Genomic DNA, 18162 nt, shown 5'->3' with positions numbered 1-18162 from the left:
CTTGTCAGGAGTAGACACACATGTGTCACAGTTACACCGCTCTGTACTGATATATACAGTAATATATATACTTTTCTATAACTTCTATACTGCTTGTCAGGACACACATGTGTCACAGTTACACCGCTCTGTACTACTGCTGATATACAGTAATATATATACTTTTCTATAGCTTCTATACTGCTTGTCAGGACACATGGGTCACAGTTACACCGCTCTGTCTGTACTGATATATACAATAATATATATACTTTTCTATAGCTTCTAGTATTAGAGTGCAGCATTTTGGTGATTAACAGTATATAGTTGTACAGTAGGCCATTGCTGTATCTTGCAGCTCTGTGTCACTGCAAGTATCCATCCATTCCATTTTCTTCCAGTGATTTGGACCAATAATACCATTGATTAGAACAAATAATTCCAGTGATTTTGTCATTTTCTTCCAGTGATTTGGACCAATAATACCATTGATTAGAACGAATGATTCCTGTGATATTGAGGTGTTTGTGTCACTTAGCTTAGCCGTCCAGCGACCACAGTGCACCTCTTTTTCTTTTTTCTTTGCATCATGTGCTGTTTGGGGCCAATTTTTTTAAGTGCCATCCTGTCTGACACTTCCGTATATGTCCAGTGGTACTGCCATTTGATATAATTCCCAACATCACTGCCATTTAATTCCAGTGGTTTTGTCATTTTCTTCCAGTGATTTGGACCAATAGTACCATTGATTAGAACGAATAATTCCAGTCATTTTGTCATTTTCTTCCAGTGATTTGGCAGTCATTTTGTCATTTTCTTCCAGTGATTTGGACCAATAAACCACCCATGACTTTATTCCGACGAACTTAACATTTATAACTAGCTAGCTTATCACTAAGAAATAAACACGCGGACACCAACTGCTAGATTTAAAAGGTCAAACAGATATTTATTGTTTGGTGACCTGTCGTTTAAACTAAGAATATTGGAGGATGGCAAGAAAAGGCGCTACCAACTCACCAGCACCAGTCAACTATAATAAACAATAAAATAGGAGGGGCCTCACAACCGCCTCCTTAACATAACCCGCACTGCGCAGGACTCACCCCCCTTACTTTAGCAGAGCCGTGGACGAACCCGCAGGGGAACATCCGTAGTCCACCCGCAAGGGGAGGGCATACTCGCTGTTCAATCAAAAGGGGGTGCCCCACAGTGACCACTTATGTAACTTTTTGACCGCTGGCTGGTAGCGACTTTCCGCCCATCTGGCTATCAAAGCCTGCTATGAATGGAAATGGAGGTCCGAAAAACGAGCCTCAAGCAACCTTACAGGGAGGGTGGGAGGGCATCCAAGAAAACTGGCAAGAGGAAGATGGCTGCCAAAACCCAGGACTATATACCCCTGTGTATACTCCTCCTACATATCCCTAATAGGCACCCCTCTGTCACCTGACCACAACTGTCAATCACTAAGGCTAGCCCTGCCTATCCTCAACACATGTCAGAAAAATTCCGGGTGTTTATGTGGCTTCGAGCCTATGCGGATCTCTGCCTGCTTAAACCACCCATGACTTTATTCCGACGAACTTAACATTTATAACTAGCTAGCTTATCACTAAGAAATAAACACGCGGACACCAACTGCTAGATTTAAAAGGTCAAACAGATATTTATTGTTTGGTGACCTGTCGTTTAAACTAAGAATATTGGAGGATGGCAAGAAAAGGCGCTACCAACTCACCAGCACCAGTCAACTATAATAAACAATAAAATAGGAGGGGCCTCACAACCGCCTCCTTAACATAACCCGCACTGCGCAGGACTCACCCCCCTTACTTTAGCAGAGCCGTGGACGAACCCGCAGGGGAACATCCGTAGTCCACCCGCAAGGGGAGGGCATACTCGCTGTTCAATCAAAAGGGGGTGCCCCACAGTGACCACTTATGCAACTTTTTGACCGCTGGCTGGTAGCGACTTTCCGCCACAACAAGGATTTTAACAAAAAACCGCAGACCTCCATCCAACCAACAAAAGAAGAAGAGACTCAACCAGACAGCACTCTAAAAATACTTTCCAAAAACACACCAATACCCGCAGGGGAAAGGTGAACACCGTCTTCCCTGTAAAACTGTACATTGTGCAGCACCAAAAGCGGATGCCTAACCACTAAACCTCCTATCGCCTGCACGTATACTGACACCGCAGAATTAACTTTCTTCCTCGCTTTCTCGATAGCAGAAAAACGAACCGCACCCCGCCAATGGAAGCGGGGCACCATGTCAGACCACACAACTATCACCCGGGGCCAGGATGCCCGCAACGCCACTAAATCCGCTTTGATACTCAAGATGAGATCGATGCCTTTGACCCGCCCCATATCATTCCCCCCGAGGTGAATGACAACCCAGCCGGGCCGCCCCCACCTCCGCTCATGGCGAAACAGCAAGCGAAGTAAACCCATCCAACGCAAGCCTCTAACGCCTAACCATCTGACTACCTTGTCCCCAAACAATTCGCCTGTTCGTCCTGCCATCGGATGCCTCTCCGCCCAAAAAATAAAAGAATGGCCAATGAGCCAAATCTGATCCGAGGAGTCCAAAGTAGCTGCAAAAGAAAATTTCCTACCGTCAGACGCTATAACATATCGAAAAACAATAACTTAAAACATGCAATTAAGAACCCGAGTGAAGGAGAAAACTCAAAAAAAACTCCCGTGAACCGTGTGTGATGCCAATTGTAATTCGGTCCCCTCGGAGGAAAATTTAAAAATTCACTTCACACCCTCCATTTCTGAACGCTAGCCGTTCAAAAACCGACGAGTAAAACACGTTTCCGGGTTCGCGCAATAACAAACACTTAACCCATTCCTTAGCCCAGGCGCAAGCCTAGCCAACTGATACCGGGCTGCCATACCCCAAACGGTATCCAGCCCGCATAGGCAAGACCCACTCACCGAGGAGGGCCTTAATCAACGATTCTCCACAGGAAGGGCGGCACCAGTAGACCCCCAACCGCGGCATCAGGAACCAGCTCCCTAAACTTATCGAACTCAAAACGCGATAGTGCGTCAGCAATTCTATTGTCAACCCCCGGGACATGCGCAGCCGTGAAATGAATGTTATGCCTCAAGCACTTAAGCACCAGATAACGCAACAAGCGCAGAGCCTCAGGAGAGGACGAGCGCTGGTTATTAACGGTGTGCACGACGCCCAGATTGTCGCAGCGGAATACAATACTCCGATCCGACAAGCTGGGCGCCCACAACTCGACAGCCACTATCAAGGGGAATAACTCTAGAAGCAGCAAGTTCTTAGTAAAACCTCGGGTCACCCATGCTGCAGGCCAAGGCGCGGCGCACCACTCTGTCCTGAAAAAAGCCCCAAAGCCGAACCCCCAGCGGCGTCGGTAAAAAGTTGTAACGCGGCGTTGGAACACCGCTTCGCTGGCCACAACACCTCCCGGTTAAAAGAAACAAAAAAAGTGGACCAGATTCTCAAATCTTCCCTGACCTCGCGTGAAATGTAAACCGTATGGTGAGGTTTCCGCACCCCCGACAAGGATCTCTCAAGCTTACGGCAGAAAACCCGACCCATGGGTATGATCCTGCACGCAAAATTAAAAGACCCAAGCAACGACTGGACCCATTGTAATCTGACCCTGCGCGTGAGGAGGCACTGCTCTATGAGACCCAGCAACTTGTGCACCTTATCAGCCGGAAGCCGGCAGCACCGGCTTCCGAATCGATTTAAATGCCCAAATAACTGATACACACAGTGGGCCCCTCAGTCTTATCCGAGGCCACGGGCACGCCTAGGCGACCGAACAAACTCTGGGCTAAACCCAGCACGTCACTGCAAACCGACCCCTCCCTTGGACCCACAAAGAGAAAATCGTCTAGGTAGTGGGCAACCCCCGGGTGACCGGAGGCTGACACTACGCACCAATGTAAAAACGAACTGAATTTCTCAAAGTAGGTACAAGAGATGGAACACCCCATGGGCAAGCACCTGTCTACATAATACCCACCCCCTAGCCTAAAACCAAGGAAACGCAGGGAATCGGGGTGGATGGGCAGGAGGCGGAAAGCGGACTCAATGTCCAACTTGGCCATGAGGGCGCAGGGACCCGCCCTTTGGACTAACCGCAGGGCCTCATCAAACGATTGATATCGCACCCTGCAAGCTTCCTCCGGGATGGCGTCGTTGACCGAGCCGCCACGGGGGTGCGACAAATGCTGAATGAGGCGGAATTGACCCTGAACTTTCTTGGGGACCACCCCTAATGGTGAGACGCACAGACGGGGCAGTGGTGGGGACGGGAAAGGGCCGCACATGCGCCCCAAAGAGATTTCCGCCTGGACCTTACGGGCGACTACGGAGGGGAAATCGCGTGCGGATTTTAAATTGCGCCTGGAGACCACGAGGACCGAATCCGGGATGAGAAGCCTAAAACCGCTACGGAAACCGTCCAACAAAAACAACCCCGAAGTGACGTCGGGGTAAATACCCAACCATTTAGTCAATTCGGGGACGTTGATGGGGGAAAACGCCTTACTTTCCACTTCCGGGCACCTCGGCAGCATCAGAGGGCCTGGACCCGGAAGGGGACTGGCAATCTTTGGCCGGGTGCCCCCCGCCGCACACCTTGCAGGAGTGGCGAAAACGGCATATAGCCCCCCGGGAACACTTGCCCTCGTTGAAAGCGAAGCATTTTCCTTTATTCCCCATAGGCGGGCTCGGCCGGACACTTAAACCCGGCTTGCCGCCCTGGGCTTCATAAAGGGGCTTATTATGTTGCGTGACCTCTAACCAAACTTCAACATCCTTGAACCCCAAGGGCAGTGTCGGGTTACCGTCTTGGTTACGACGGAATTTCTCATCGTAATCCCGCCACGCGTAACCCTTGGAGGTCAAGTACATTTCGTGCACCAGGTGCAAATACTTGACCGTGTTGTGATACTCCGTAGGCCTCGACTCGGCGTAGCACGCTGTGAATACTAAAAACCCCCGGAGCCACTGGTGAAAATTGCGAAATGCATTCTCGCCAATGCCCCCGACCTTCTTGGCCTTATCGAACGCCTTCCGCATGTCATCCGTAAGGGTGAACATGTCGACGTATTTACCCTTCTTAATCTTCTCCCTCATCCGTTTACGTAAACCCCTGGTGACCGCAGTGTTGGCGCAGTGCACCATTTCCGTAAAACGCGGAGGGTCCTGTGTGACTGCCGCAACTGTGCCTTTGGCCTTCCTATCTTTCTTGTGCAAGCGATGCGCAATGAGCCTGGCTAATTTACGCGGGCGCCTGGGGGACCCGGAAGACCTAGTATCTGAAGAGGAGCTGGAAGAAGAACTATCAGAAGAAGGATTAACCGTCTCACCCGTTCTAGAAGGACCGCCCGTTTCTTCTGCCGCGGGTGCGGGGCCGGATGGAACCTCTTCGGGGACCCGAGATCCCCCCGTTCCCACTTGTTCAGCCTGCTTCTCCGCTCCTGGCTGTGCTTCGCCGGATGTTGCTGCTGCCGTGGCTCCCGACGATCCGACAGGGGGAGAGACCCCCCTCGACGTACCGGCACCTGATGGGGAAACAGAAGGGGGGGGGGGGGGAGGCACAAAAACGGCGGGGGAACCGGAGGTAGCGGGGGGGGGGAGCAGCAAGCGGGGGCCGTGAACCGAGGGTGGGCATGCCCAAGGACGCCACGCCAGCCAAATCAACGGCTGCGCCAGACGCTGGAGGCCATGTGGCCGGGGATGTAAAACCAGCGTGCCAATTGGACTGAGCCTGCGAAAACGGCACCGCCCAGTAAGGCGGCTGCGCGAGAGCCCCAGGGGTAAAACCGCCGGCGTAAGAACCCCCCCATGGAGCAAACCCCGGACCACTCGGCGTGGGCAAGGAGGTCACCGATCCCTGCCCATGCGGAAACGCTGCCGGCAAATAAGGGGACGAAAAGGGGGCCCGACCCCCTCGGACATCGGGTGCCGCCCCGGACGTCATGACCGGGAGTTGCAGTGCCCCAGACCAGGCCACCGACACAGAAGCCGCCGGTAGGAAACCCGCGTGGGTAGCTGGATATGCGCCGCCTCGGTACGCAAATGAAGCGGCCATGGAAGTGTGTCCTGACCCAATCTGCTGTACCATGAGCTGGTCAGCAGATGGCGTCGCTGCACTGGGCCACAGGCCACTCACCGGTGGCAGCAGGATCTGGGATACCGGGAGCGCCCCCGGGTAAATCCCCGATGTCTGCACGCCGACGCCCGACACCCCCCCGAGCACCGCGGCAGTGGAAACCACGGGCACAGCGGGGGGAAACAGGGTATCTAATCCACCCCCATTTGCCTGCGTAAACCGAGGCCCCGCCCCCCGGACTACCCCTGTAAGTGACTGCAAGGATACCACGTCTTGTACCAGCCAGGCACCCGCAGGGGAGCTGGCTGGAGAGGGACCCCTAAACATAGTACTCAGCCCGGCGTCGTGGGACCCGCTCGACGGTTGGTCGCCGGACCCTGCTGCTGCGGCCGCGGGGCGCGAGCCCCGCCCACCCATGTAGGCCAGAGCCCCGGCGCGCGCGGCTCTACCGCTGCGCCGGGCTCCGAGAGCGGCTGTGGCAGGAGCACAACTGCAGCCCGAGGAGAGCAGGACACTGTCTCCAGCGGGCGGCGAAGCGGCGGGGGGGACCACGCGCACGCGCGGCCGGCGGTAGCCAGCCGCTGCGAGTGGACGGGCGCCCTCAGCCAGATGGCGGGGAGGGGGAGCAGTTCTCTTTGGACGGGGCATAGCGCAGGGGAGCAGGCTAAATAAACAAGCTGGCACAGCTAACAAATGCAGATGGTAGAAGGGGGCAAATTGAACACTGCTGTACAGCATGCACACTTACCACATCCAAGAAAACTGGCAAGAGGAAGATGGCTGCCAAAACCCAGGACTATATACCCCTGTGTATACTTCTCCTACATATCCCTAATAGGCACCCCTCTGCCACCTGACCACAACTGTCAATCACTAAGTCTAGCCCTGCCTATCCTCAACACATGTCAGAAAATTCCGGGTGTTTATGTGGCTTCGAGCCTATGCGGATCTCTGCCTGCTTAATACCATTGATTAGAACGAATAATTCCTGTGATATTGAGGTGTTTGTGTCGCTTAGTTTAGCCGTTCAGTGACCACAGTGCACCTCTTTTTCTCTTTTCCTCTTTTCTTTGCATCATGTGCTGTTTCGGGCCAATTTTTTGAAGTGCCATCCTGTCTGACACTGCAGTGCCACTCCTAGATGGGCCAGGTGTTTGTGCCGCCCTCTTGGGTCGCTTTGCTTAGTCATCCAGCGACCTCGGTGCAAATTTTAGGACTAAAAATAGTATTGTGAGGTGTGAGGTGTTCAGAATAGACTGGAAATGAGTGGAAATTGTGGTTATTGAGGTTAATAATACTATAAGATCAAAATTACCCCCAAATTCTATGATTTAAGCTGTTTTTGAGGGGTTTTTGAAAAAAAACACCCGAATCCGACAAAAAAAATTCAGGGAGGTTTTGCCAAAACGCGTCCGAATCCAAAACACGGCCGCGGAACCGAATCCAAAACCAAAACACAAAACCCGAAAAATGTCCGGTGCACATCTCTACTGATGCTAATTTAAAATTAGCTATGTGCTGTGTACACCTCATTCCTAGGGGTCGATTTTATTTAAACACGGGCAAATGGCACCCTATCTCGCACCCTTCGCGGGCTGATTTCGGGCTGAAATCGCACCAAAGTGCTCAGAGTCCTATGGGGCAGCAAGCACTTTTGCGTGAATTTGGACGCTGTAAAGTGTGGCTGCTGCCGCGATGATTTGCACCTGCAATATCATGACGGCTAATAGGAACGATCCCCTACACTGTGATTTTGTTACTGAAGTATTCCATTGTCTTGCAGATGGAGATAAAAGTGGGGATTCATTTGTGACAGCCCTGCTCTTTACGGCAGTGAGATCTTGCTCAAAAGTGTTTGCTACCCCATAGGGTAGCGAGCACTTTTGAGCAAATCGAGGTGCAAATCATTTGGGAGAAGGGTGCGAGTTGGGCTGCTGTTGCCAGCATTTAAACACCCTAGTTAATGCAATTCACACTCTTAGCCCTCAATTGAATTTCCATCAAAATGTTCTCTACAGTCACTGTGAGGAGCTCTACTAAATAGTAAGGAAGATAGATAAAGTCAGTGCGTTGATAGACAAGGGTAATTTTAGGGTGTTTTAGTACTGTATATTTTAGGTACAGTGATACAAATTATGCTAAAGTCTCTTAAATTAAAATTAAATCTAGGCAACTTTCTTTATGTCCATGAACAGCACCACATACCTCCCAACATCTGCTTTCCTCAACCAGGCACCCTCATGTGCCTCGGGTGGGAAGGGGGCATGGCCTCAGATGAGAGGGCATGGCCTTGTGGCATGACCCTGTTTTTATCCTGGGTAGACCCCGGCTCACCTCCATGCACTGTATTGATGCATTCAGGGATCACTTGCTGCTTTACAGAGCAGCAGTGATCAAAGGCTCCCCCAACATCCCTACAGTATCACCCAACCAAGGGACACTGCGGTCTGCATGTGGGATAGTGTCCGAATAGCGGGACTATCCCGCTGGAATCAGGACAGTTAAGAGCAGTGTCGGACTGGGAAATGAAGGGCCCACCAGGGAATGCAGTGTTAGGGGCCCATGTTTAGGGATGTCGCCAGTCACCAGATAGGGTGTGGCAAGCCACCACATTGGTTTGCCTAACCATCTGAGAGTTCATTGACTGGGGCCCTTCATAAATATATACAGTAAGCACGACCAATACATGTGTAAAGATAGGTACACACTATACAATTATTGGAATGATTTGCCAATAATTGGGATATCGGCCTGATTTATTGTATAGTGTGTATGAACGATCATGTCGGCATTTCACAGATAATTCGGAAAAATATTGCACACACACGCAAACGATCGGTTTTCCCATGAATCAGCCCAGACCAAAAATATCTGCCACAATCTCCAGATATTGAGCAGTGTATGCGCGTTCTCAATATTCTGCCCATATTTCCTATGTTTTCCTCTCACTACATCATCCTCCTTGTGGGCGGACATATGCAAACGCAGTGTGAAGTGGCAGAAAATTGGTAACTGAAAAAAAAATCTTTAAGTGTGTAGCTCAGATATTGGTGCCTACAATTTCCCGAAGAATCGTCCGATTGTCGGGCAGACCAAAAAAAATCTGCCATTGTGTACCTAGCTTGATTCCTTGCTATATGAGGCATTACATGTAATGCGCTACAGAGTATGTACATTTGATTACACAGGCAGATAATTCCCAGCAGCTGCTAATGAGACATGGTCCGGCGAATAAAGCCTGCAACAACCCCCAAAATAGAATAAAATCAATCACCGGATCCTTTGTAACCGCTTCTGTGACTTGTTGGTGGCCGGGCGGTGTGAGTTCCAGTGGTTTTGATGTCCATCTGCTTCTCAGTAAAGGAGGCAGCTTCAGTAATGACTGCGGAGATGGAGTGGACACCTCTTCCTTGAAAGACCCTTTAACTCCCTGCTGTAGGCGCCCCTGAGAAACATCTAGGAGTTGACTGACAGGAGCAGGTGGAGTCTGCAGAGCAATCCGGCATAGTGAGTAATTTAATTGTCATCTAGCTACAGGAGAGGTGACTCATTTGCATACCTCCCAACTGTCCCGATTTTCGGTGGACAGTCCCGTTTTTTGGGGACTGTCCCTCTGTCCCACCCACTGGCCACAGTGTCCCGCGGTGGGGGGGCAGTTGGGAGGCTCTGTCTCGCTGCCCCGCTTAGTAGAGCAGTGGTGAATAGACACTGTGCGCATGCGCACAGCGTCTATTCACAGGTGACAGAGGGAGAGGGGGCATGCCCCCTCAGTGATGAAAATGGGGCGTGGCTCACAGTTGCGGTACTCCTGCAAAGCCAAGCCCTCTATTGTCAAGCCCTGCCCCCTTTCGGAAATTGGGTGCGGCATCGGCGCTCAGATGTCTCTCTTCCCATGCAGCCAATGTTGGGAGGAGTGCATTTCACTGCAGCATCACACTGCCCAGAGTAACCCAGCGAATAGCGATATATAGAGACAGCATCTGGCTTATAGAGCAATGTTAATAGTGAGACCTGAAGCCAGCATACTCGGTCTGAGAACTGAATTACTATTAAAAATGTTGTAGAGGGCTATAACTGCCCAAAAGCAAGCAGACATTGCATTTCCAGTAGAGAGTCTGGCTCAGAAGTAAATACTACTGTCAAATAACCGCATCTTATGCTACCAGATACTTACTAATTCCCACAAAACTGTCCCCGCTCAGGAGAAGTTAGGACATCAGAAGTAAAAAGAGCCTAACAGTGTCTCCGTTCAGAGGCTATCTTCATCTATGCTCAGCTTTGGTAACCTGCTAATAAATTCCCTAGACTGTTGTTTGACTTTATTGGAAGCGTACGAGGAGTAACTAACTTATCTATAGCAAGGAACACTCTACATTGTACGTTAACACTCTTACACAGAGTCTAGTCAGTAGGATAGCAAGTAACAGGGAGATATATCTGCAGAACTTATCCCATCTGGCTAAGATAAGGAACAAATTGTAAGTTCACCAACGTCAGAGTACTCCAACGATCTAAGCTGGGCGGAAATTTATTGGGGAAACCTCCTTGCAGGGTAAAACTACCGACACATCCTTTTGGACTGTCTACTATTGCTAGATAGGATTGTTTTTAACTATAGAGTTAATAATTGTTACACTGTGTAATTTTCATATGCCTATTGAGGAGTACGTGTAAGTGTACAACCTGTTGTGAAAGTAACTATTTGAATTCCCTTACAGTGACCATTACCTTCTTTAAATAAACAGTTAGTCACTGTCAACAAGTGTAGTGACTGGTATTGTTAATGGGTTTTAGGGTCCTTATTCCTCTGCCTAGTTTCAAGAAGGCTGACATCCAGAGCTCATAAACAGGTATGAATCGCACATTATTCTCCGACACTCTTGCACTACTATTGATTTGCTACACATGCATGATAATGTACCAGATTAATAACAGCAAAGAACTATAGAAAATACTCCATAGTCCTGTGCAGTATAAGGTAACATATGTACAGTTCTCAGTCTGGAACCTGATCCTTAGAGGAGGAGGAGGGCCCGGCCCGCCAGGGGTTTCCCCTGTGCCCCTATAGGCAAGTCCATCCCTAGTTGGGAGGTATGGTACGGGGCAGTTCAGATGGTGTAAAGGTTAGCCTTACTGCCTCACAACACTGAGGTCATGGATTGGATTCCCACCATGGCCCTAACTTTGTGGAGTTTGTATATTCTCCCCGTACTTGCGTGAGTTTCCTCGGGTCCTTCTCGGGTGGGATCCGGCATTGGACGCTGCCGCTGGTTTCCCTGACCCGGCAATATGCCAGGCAGGTTGCTATTGCGGCGGGTGGTGGATCTGGCAGCAGGGGTGGAAGTGGAGGTGGCGCTGGGAGATGAGATCATCTCCGCGCCGCCTCTCCCTCTTGCATTGAACGGGTCGCATTGACCTGGTATTCAACCCGGGAATATGCCGGGTCGATACCAGGTTATTTGTGCGGTGTGAAAGGAGTCTTAGGGATCTATTCATGAAGCAGTGAACTGAAAAGTGTTAAGTATAATTTTGTAGAATGCATTTTATAAATGTTACCTCATTATTGATAGGATGCCATGAGCAACTTCTCCACTGGCTTACTTCTCCACACTTTTCACTGCTTCGTGAATAAACCGCTTATTGTGAAGGAATGTTTGCAATTCAAACAGTGTGTAACCAGCAGGGTTAATGTTGAAATATGTGACTTTTGTCTCACAGTGATAGTCTACAGTATGTAAGCTTTCATATTGTCCTTGTCTTCAGCAAAACATCCTGTTGTCTAGAACAGAAGTCCCTGCTGTTATTAGAAGTATAGCATCAATGTATTGATACTATATATAATATAATTTGTATACATTTTGAAGAGACACAGCCCCTAAACTTAATGGGCATGGTTTTGATATGCGACATATCTTCGCCTTTTTGCGACTGGAACTAATATGGATGGATGATGTCTAGTATCCGCGTTCTTTAATCTGGGTGTCTGATTAGGTCAAAAGGGTCTCTCCAGGATAGTTGCAGTCTAACCCTTCGCTAAGTACTGTATATCCGTATTATCTTTATCTGCTATACATTGGTAAATTCCTATTGTTTATCAATAAACTTGTGTTTGCTGTGTATTTTACTCGATTACACTATATTTTCACTGATAGAATGTATGAGCCCTGTGTTGAATTTCTCAGCTGAATACAAAATTAATTACAATATAATCAAGTTCATTAAAGTAGAAATACGAATTAAAGTTCAATACATAAATGTAAAAGTGGGAAAGAACAATAATTCATGGAAACATTTTAGTTTGGTTTTCTGTTTATTTTCATTCAACACTACATACTTCTATCAGTTCACAATAGGGTTATTGCTGGAGCTGCAGAACCCCATTTCCATGATGGTTTCCATTCTGCAAGACAAAATTATTTAGGATTGTTAATGTTATACATGAAAGGAAAGATGATAAAGTAAAAAAAAAATAATAATAAAAAATCAAGTCAAACCCTAGAACCTAAAAACACTGAAATTATTATAGAGACATATTAAAGATGAATATATATATATATATATATATATATATATATATATATATATATGTGCCAGTAGAGGAATGGGCGCACTTGGGTTGTTTTTCCACCCAATATTCAATTGGGAAAAACAGCAGTCTCCCTAAGATATTTACTCCTAATTCGTGAGCATAAAACCACATTTAACATGTTCCATGTAAAAATTTATTACAACATAAAAGCAATGATACAAAACGGTATAGTATCTCTTTTTGCAGATAACACCATATAGTACAGAGGACCAGTTGAAATAACTTTGATAGATTCCTCCTTCTCCTTTGACAATTCGGATATTTGATGTTTATGAACAAATAACCGACGCGTTTCATCTTACTCTAAGACTTCATCAGGGGTATGCTTGATAAATACTGTTAGTGCATCAATGAAATGGCAATTACGTATTCTGGATACTTGAAAAAAACCACACACCGGTGGGGTACACAGGTGAAAGTTAGATTAAGCCTTATGGTTAAGTGCTTGAATAACAAGTTCAAACGCATAGGCCTGAACGCAAGTTCATATAGGTATGCGACCTTATGATTCAGGGATTTGGATAACAAGTTCAAATACACAGGTCTACCACAATTTCATATGCGTGTGTAACCTTACCAGAAGCTACAATAGCTTCAAGTCACAACCAGTGTAAATATATACTGTATATGTGTATATATATATATATATATATCTTGTAACAGAAAAATCTCTTTCTAAAGTCAGAATTTCAGTATTACTGACAGCCCTGGTTTTAATTACAGACATTATTGATGCAGTCGAGCTAAACAGACCCTGTTGGGTGACCAGGTCCCATGTAACTCTGCTGGGTGTGGTTCATTAGGTCAACATGAGTTAGGTCGACATGGAAAAAGGTCGACATGGTTTTTGAAAAACTTTTTTTGGTGTCGTGTTCATTCGAAAAGTGATGGGAAACCTTAATTAGTGACCTCGATCCGCTACCGCTGCGCTTGGCATAGGTTACCGTTCCCAATTGTAGTTCACGTGGATCGTTACGTATGAACAAGGTCAAAAAATGCAAAAAACGTGAAAAACTTATGTCAACCTTTTTCCATGTCGGCCTAGTACATGTTGACTTAATGACCATATCGACCAAGTGATCATGTCGTCCTAATGCATGTCAACCAAATGTGTGTCGACCTAACTCATGTCGACATAATGACCGCCATCCAACTCTGCTGGCACCGGGTGTCATGTTGTATCTTTTTATCTGAAAATCTGTCTATGTCGCAATGCAATTAGGATGCACAGTGCCGTAGGGAGATTTATTGGACCCCAGTATTGCAGGTGGTGTTGCCTAATACTGGAGATTGGCCACTTCCCCTTTGAAAAAATAACTTAAATTGGTGTCTAAGCACTGCAAAGTGGTGCCTGCCTGCACAAGGAGGTGCTTTGTGGCCTGCAGCCATGATGGGATCCGCAGAGGAGACTGCTGCTCTCAGGATCCCCCTCCAGAATCTGGGCCACCTCCAGGGCACTCCAAGAAGCCCAAGTCTGGTTAATTAGTACCCGCCCCACCTTCTTGGTGCCACTGCGGACGCACCAGGAGACTGTGCTGATTAACTTTATGCGACAGCTATATATATGTGTGTGACTAAGTCGCACACAAGTATGCAAATTAATCAACACAGTCTCCTGGTCCACCCTATTCACATTGCATTTGCAACTAAGACGTATATTTAGGTGAAAGATGCCTGGCTCCAGCAGCGTCGCACGGGACCTGTGTGCTGACTCACGTCAGGCATATCACGTCACGTGGTGTATTGAGGCTAGGTATATAAAGACACATCTGTATACACATAGAACTCCTCCCAAGAGACAACTTTCTATCCAAGGTCTATTTACTGTCGATCAAATTTCTTGCTTCTAGTGATTTACAGGACAATTGGGAATTCATCTAATCTATAGTACTAGAGGCCAATAATGCTACTGAATGGGTGGAAGGCAAAATGTGGTTCTACAGTGGAAAGGCAATATGTTACAGGGAAGATGTGATATGTGTAACTAAAGGGATGAGGGTGCAAATAGGTTACTAACAAGGAAACTGAGGGGCGTGTTATGACTATAGACTACAGTAATAAGGAGTGTGGGCAGGGGCGTAGCAAGAACTCTGTGGGCCCCATGCAACATTTTGAAGGGGCCCCTGTCCCAATGTTTCTAGAGAGACACCTGTCCGCAGCATTATAATACTCTCCAGTTCATTTTATACTACGTTACAATGAACATATGCAGGGGCATAACTAGATATATTGTAGGCCCTAGGCAAAAGTTTTTAAAGGCCCCTCTGTACTACTTAGTGTTGAAAAATGTAAATAACATATGTAACTCTGATAGGGAAGCAGGGCTCCATAGTAGCTGCACTTCCTGCACCTATGGTAGCTACGCCCTTGAGTGGGGGGTTGGTGTGGGGTTGAAATGTGTTACTACTTACTACACTGGTGAGTGGAAAATTGTTAACTGCATATAACCAAAATGAAGTCCACTCCCAGCACCCTCAGAAGGAATCAGCTGTGGTTGGTGTAACTGCTATCCATAGTGTGCTGTTATGCCAGAGTTTGCAGGGGATTGCAGTTACACCAACAGCTGCAGTCTGCTTGTGGTCATTGGAGAGAGCTCTTTAAAAACTATCAACGTTAAATAGAGTGGTATGGTGAAAATGTTCAGGGGAATACCACAGTAAAGGTAGTTTTATAAAAACCCAATGGGGGCCCAAATCCATATTTTCCTGGGGCTCTGTGGTGCTAGTCCAGCTCTGCTTAGAATGCTTATCACATTTTCAAGCCTGCTAACCTACCATGATCTTTGTTTCTACCAAGAATGGTTCTTTCCATGGTTATTTCCTTGGTCAGGAAATCTCTTTGTGCCAAATGGTTGGTGTGATGGTATTGGTTGGCGGCTTGCATTACTCTCATGAGTATGATCTTCTATATGTGGTGCCCTTGAAGGATGAATTCCAGCATCTTTCACACCAGGAAGATGTCTTTTGGGTCTTTGTTTTCCCGGTAGAGGCTGAAATATTATAATATTACAATAATTTAATGTAACAATTTATATTCTATTTCAGGTTTGGTCAGTTGATAAATTAAAAGTCAAACTTGATTTTTGGAATCTACAGAAATACCAAACAATCACAATAGACTTAACATATATTTACAAATATATGAAACCTTTCAAGTTAAAATGAAGGATGCACTTTGCAAACTTCATAAAAAGAATATTCATATGAACAGATCAACTGTCCTAGATATATTTAGATATTTTATTAAAATTCAGTATGGTAACCTGTGCCCCCTCAATATTTTTGTCTAGCTGTTGCAATGGAGACACACAATTACATTGATTATCATTTGCAAACTGATAAAATGTACAGCATACAAACAGTATTTGTGGGGTGGGGGTGGAAGGCGTTTGGCTACAGTCATGTCAGACTCTATCAAAAAGCATGTCGGCATCCAGTCACTAATCATTTGGTAAGTTTACCAGCATCCTGTACATATTTATGTTATTTAGTTATATATGCCAGTATAAAAATCTAAATATTTCACTTTGTCTCACATTATCTCACATTGTGATTTCATATGTTTTGTGATATGATTAATTGGGACAGTTTCATTTTTTAGTAACTCACCTTTTCTGGTTTGTTATGCAATGGACCATTAACTGGTGGATTTCCTGTAGCACCTGGCTTTCCTCCAGTTGGTTGGGGAATGTTAGCTATTTGACCATCTGGACGTGGTGGAGGAATTCCAGTTTTGGGTGGAGCTGATCCCAAAACTTTCTGAATCTCTCTGCGGTGTCTTGGAGGTTGATTTCCATTATTTGGAGGAGGTGGTCTGGTGCCAACGGAAAGTTTAGAAAGTGGGGGTAGTCCTGTTACATTTTGGTTGTCAAATGGATGAACAAGGCCAGAGGGTGGTGAGGGTGGAGGACCACTTGGACCGTGAGGACTGCCTGGACCACCAGGACCACTTGGACCGCCTGGACCACCAGGACCACTTGGACCGACTGGACCACCAGGACCATGATTACCTGTTTTAACAATATTTTCAAAAGAAACACAATATGAACTATTAGAAAGTTCCCTGAATTTTGTCAAACAACTTTTGTAGGTTCCATAAACATATAATCAGGTGAAAGCAAACAGTACTTCCAACTACATTGTATTCATATATTTAGTGAAGAACCATTGTTTTAAAACCATAAATCTTTTAGACTACTTCTACAATCAGTCATATTACACTGCAGAACAAGATGCTATTCAGCAATCCTGTATCTTTAATGCTGTTTTTGTAATATGTTCTTTATGGGAATTACAGTATTATCAATATATTATAAACATCTGAACCATTTTGACATACTGTATATGATTCTTCTGCACTTGAATATTTTTTATATGACAAAGATAGAAGTTATAGAGCTAACATGTCAATGAGCAATTAAAGCAATTTTCCTAGCATACAAAAACAAATAGACATATGTATGTCCATTTTGCAAAGATCTGCTTGAATCTATCTATCTATCTATCTATCTATCTATCTATCTATCTATCTATCTATCTATCTATCCTTACCAGGTTTTCCTTGTGGAAAGGATAGTGCCTGAACCACTAGGGCCAGAAAGATGAGGTACTTCATGTCTGCTGACAGTTTCAGGTGCAGTTCCCTGGAAAGAGGAGAGCAGGGCTTTTTAGAAAGATGAGGGAATCACAGGATGTATTTATAGTACGTCATGAAACACGCCCCTTGTGAATAACATTTTCTGAATTGTAAGCACAGGTGAGTAGGAGGGAGAGGAGAATGAGTCTGCAAAAATAATTTTGGTTGTGACAAAGGTAATGGGGGGAAGAGTCACATGCGTATAGTGTACATGACATTGTTCTGGAGCTTAAGCACAAATGACATAATACCATATTGACATTTGTCAGAGTAAGTACAGTATCTTTCAAAGGATTGCAATGCACATTTTTTTTGCTAAAGTGGTTTCTGTCCTTATGTTTCACTACTCAAACATGCTTTATTGTGACGAGGGCTTTGTTACAATTATCAGGCACTTCATAGACATCATGGATGAAAATATATATACTATAGGTATAAAAATAAAAAATGCATAAATGTAAATTAATCTTACTTTCTATACTGCTGACATCTTTAAAAGACACCATTACTGTAACAAGTAGTATAGAGTTGAGTTCACCGAAGCAACAGGATGAGTGGTATCAGACCAACACTTCTCATGCAATCACCTTTGCAGCTTCAAGAGCTCCCGCACCCAGGTGTCACCCTTGGAAGGGGTGAGACCAAAGTGCCTGCTCTTCTGCAGTGACAGGGGCCGAGTTCTGCAGTGTCACACATGAAGATCTGGCACTGCACTCAGCTCAGTCTCCGGGGGCAGCCAGCATCTCCGTGTATGTTGGAAACACCCCCAGAGTGAAGAAATGGAGACCCCCAAGAGACCATGCCCCTTTATGTTAAACCATGCCCCCTTTTTGGCG

The 18162-nt window shown here is 46.3% G+C and overlaps 1 protein-coding gene across 1 annotated transcript; it reads right to left on the bottom strand.

Moving 5' to 3' along the window:
• Positions 1-12420: 12420 nt before the first annotated feature.
• LOC135058149 (proline-rich protein HaeIII subfamily 1-like) lies at positions 12421-17328 on the bottom strand. Its single transcript, XM_063963734.1, has 4 exons — positions 17242-17328; positions 16300-16700; positions 15466-15680; positions 12421-12502 (listed from the first exon to the last, which is right to left on the bottom strand). Exons 1-3 carry the CDS (start codon positions 17303-17305, stop codon positions 15480-15482), a joined length of 666 nt encoding a protein of 221 aa, XP_063819804.1. The 5' UTR covers positions 17306-17328; the 3' UTR covers positions 12421-12502; positions 15466-15479.
• Positions 17329-18162: the final 834 nt, after the last annotated feature.

The sequence above is a fragment of the Pseudophryne corroboree genome, chromosome 3 (assembly GCF_028390025.1).
Source record: "Pseudophryne corroboree isolate aPseCor3 chromosome 3, aPseCor3.hap2, whole genome shotgun sequence".
In the NCBI taxonomy this organism is placed as follows: Eukaryota; Metazoa; Chordata; class Amphibia; order Anura; family Myobatrachidae; genus Pseudophryne; species Pseudophryne corroboree.
This window is presented reverse-complemented; position numbering and strand designations above follow the sequence as displayed.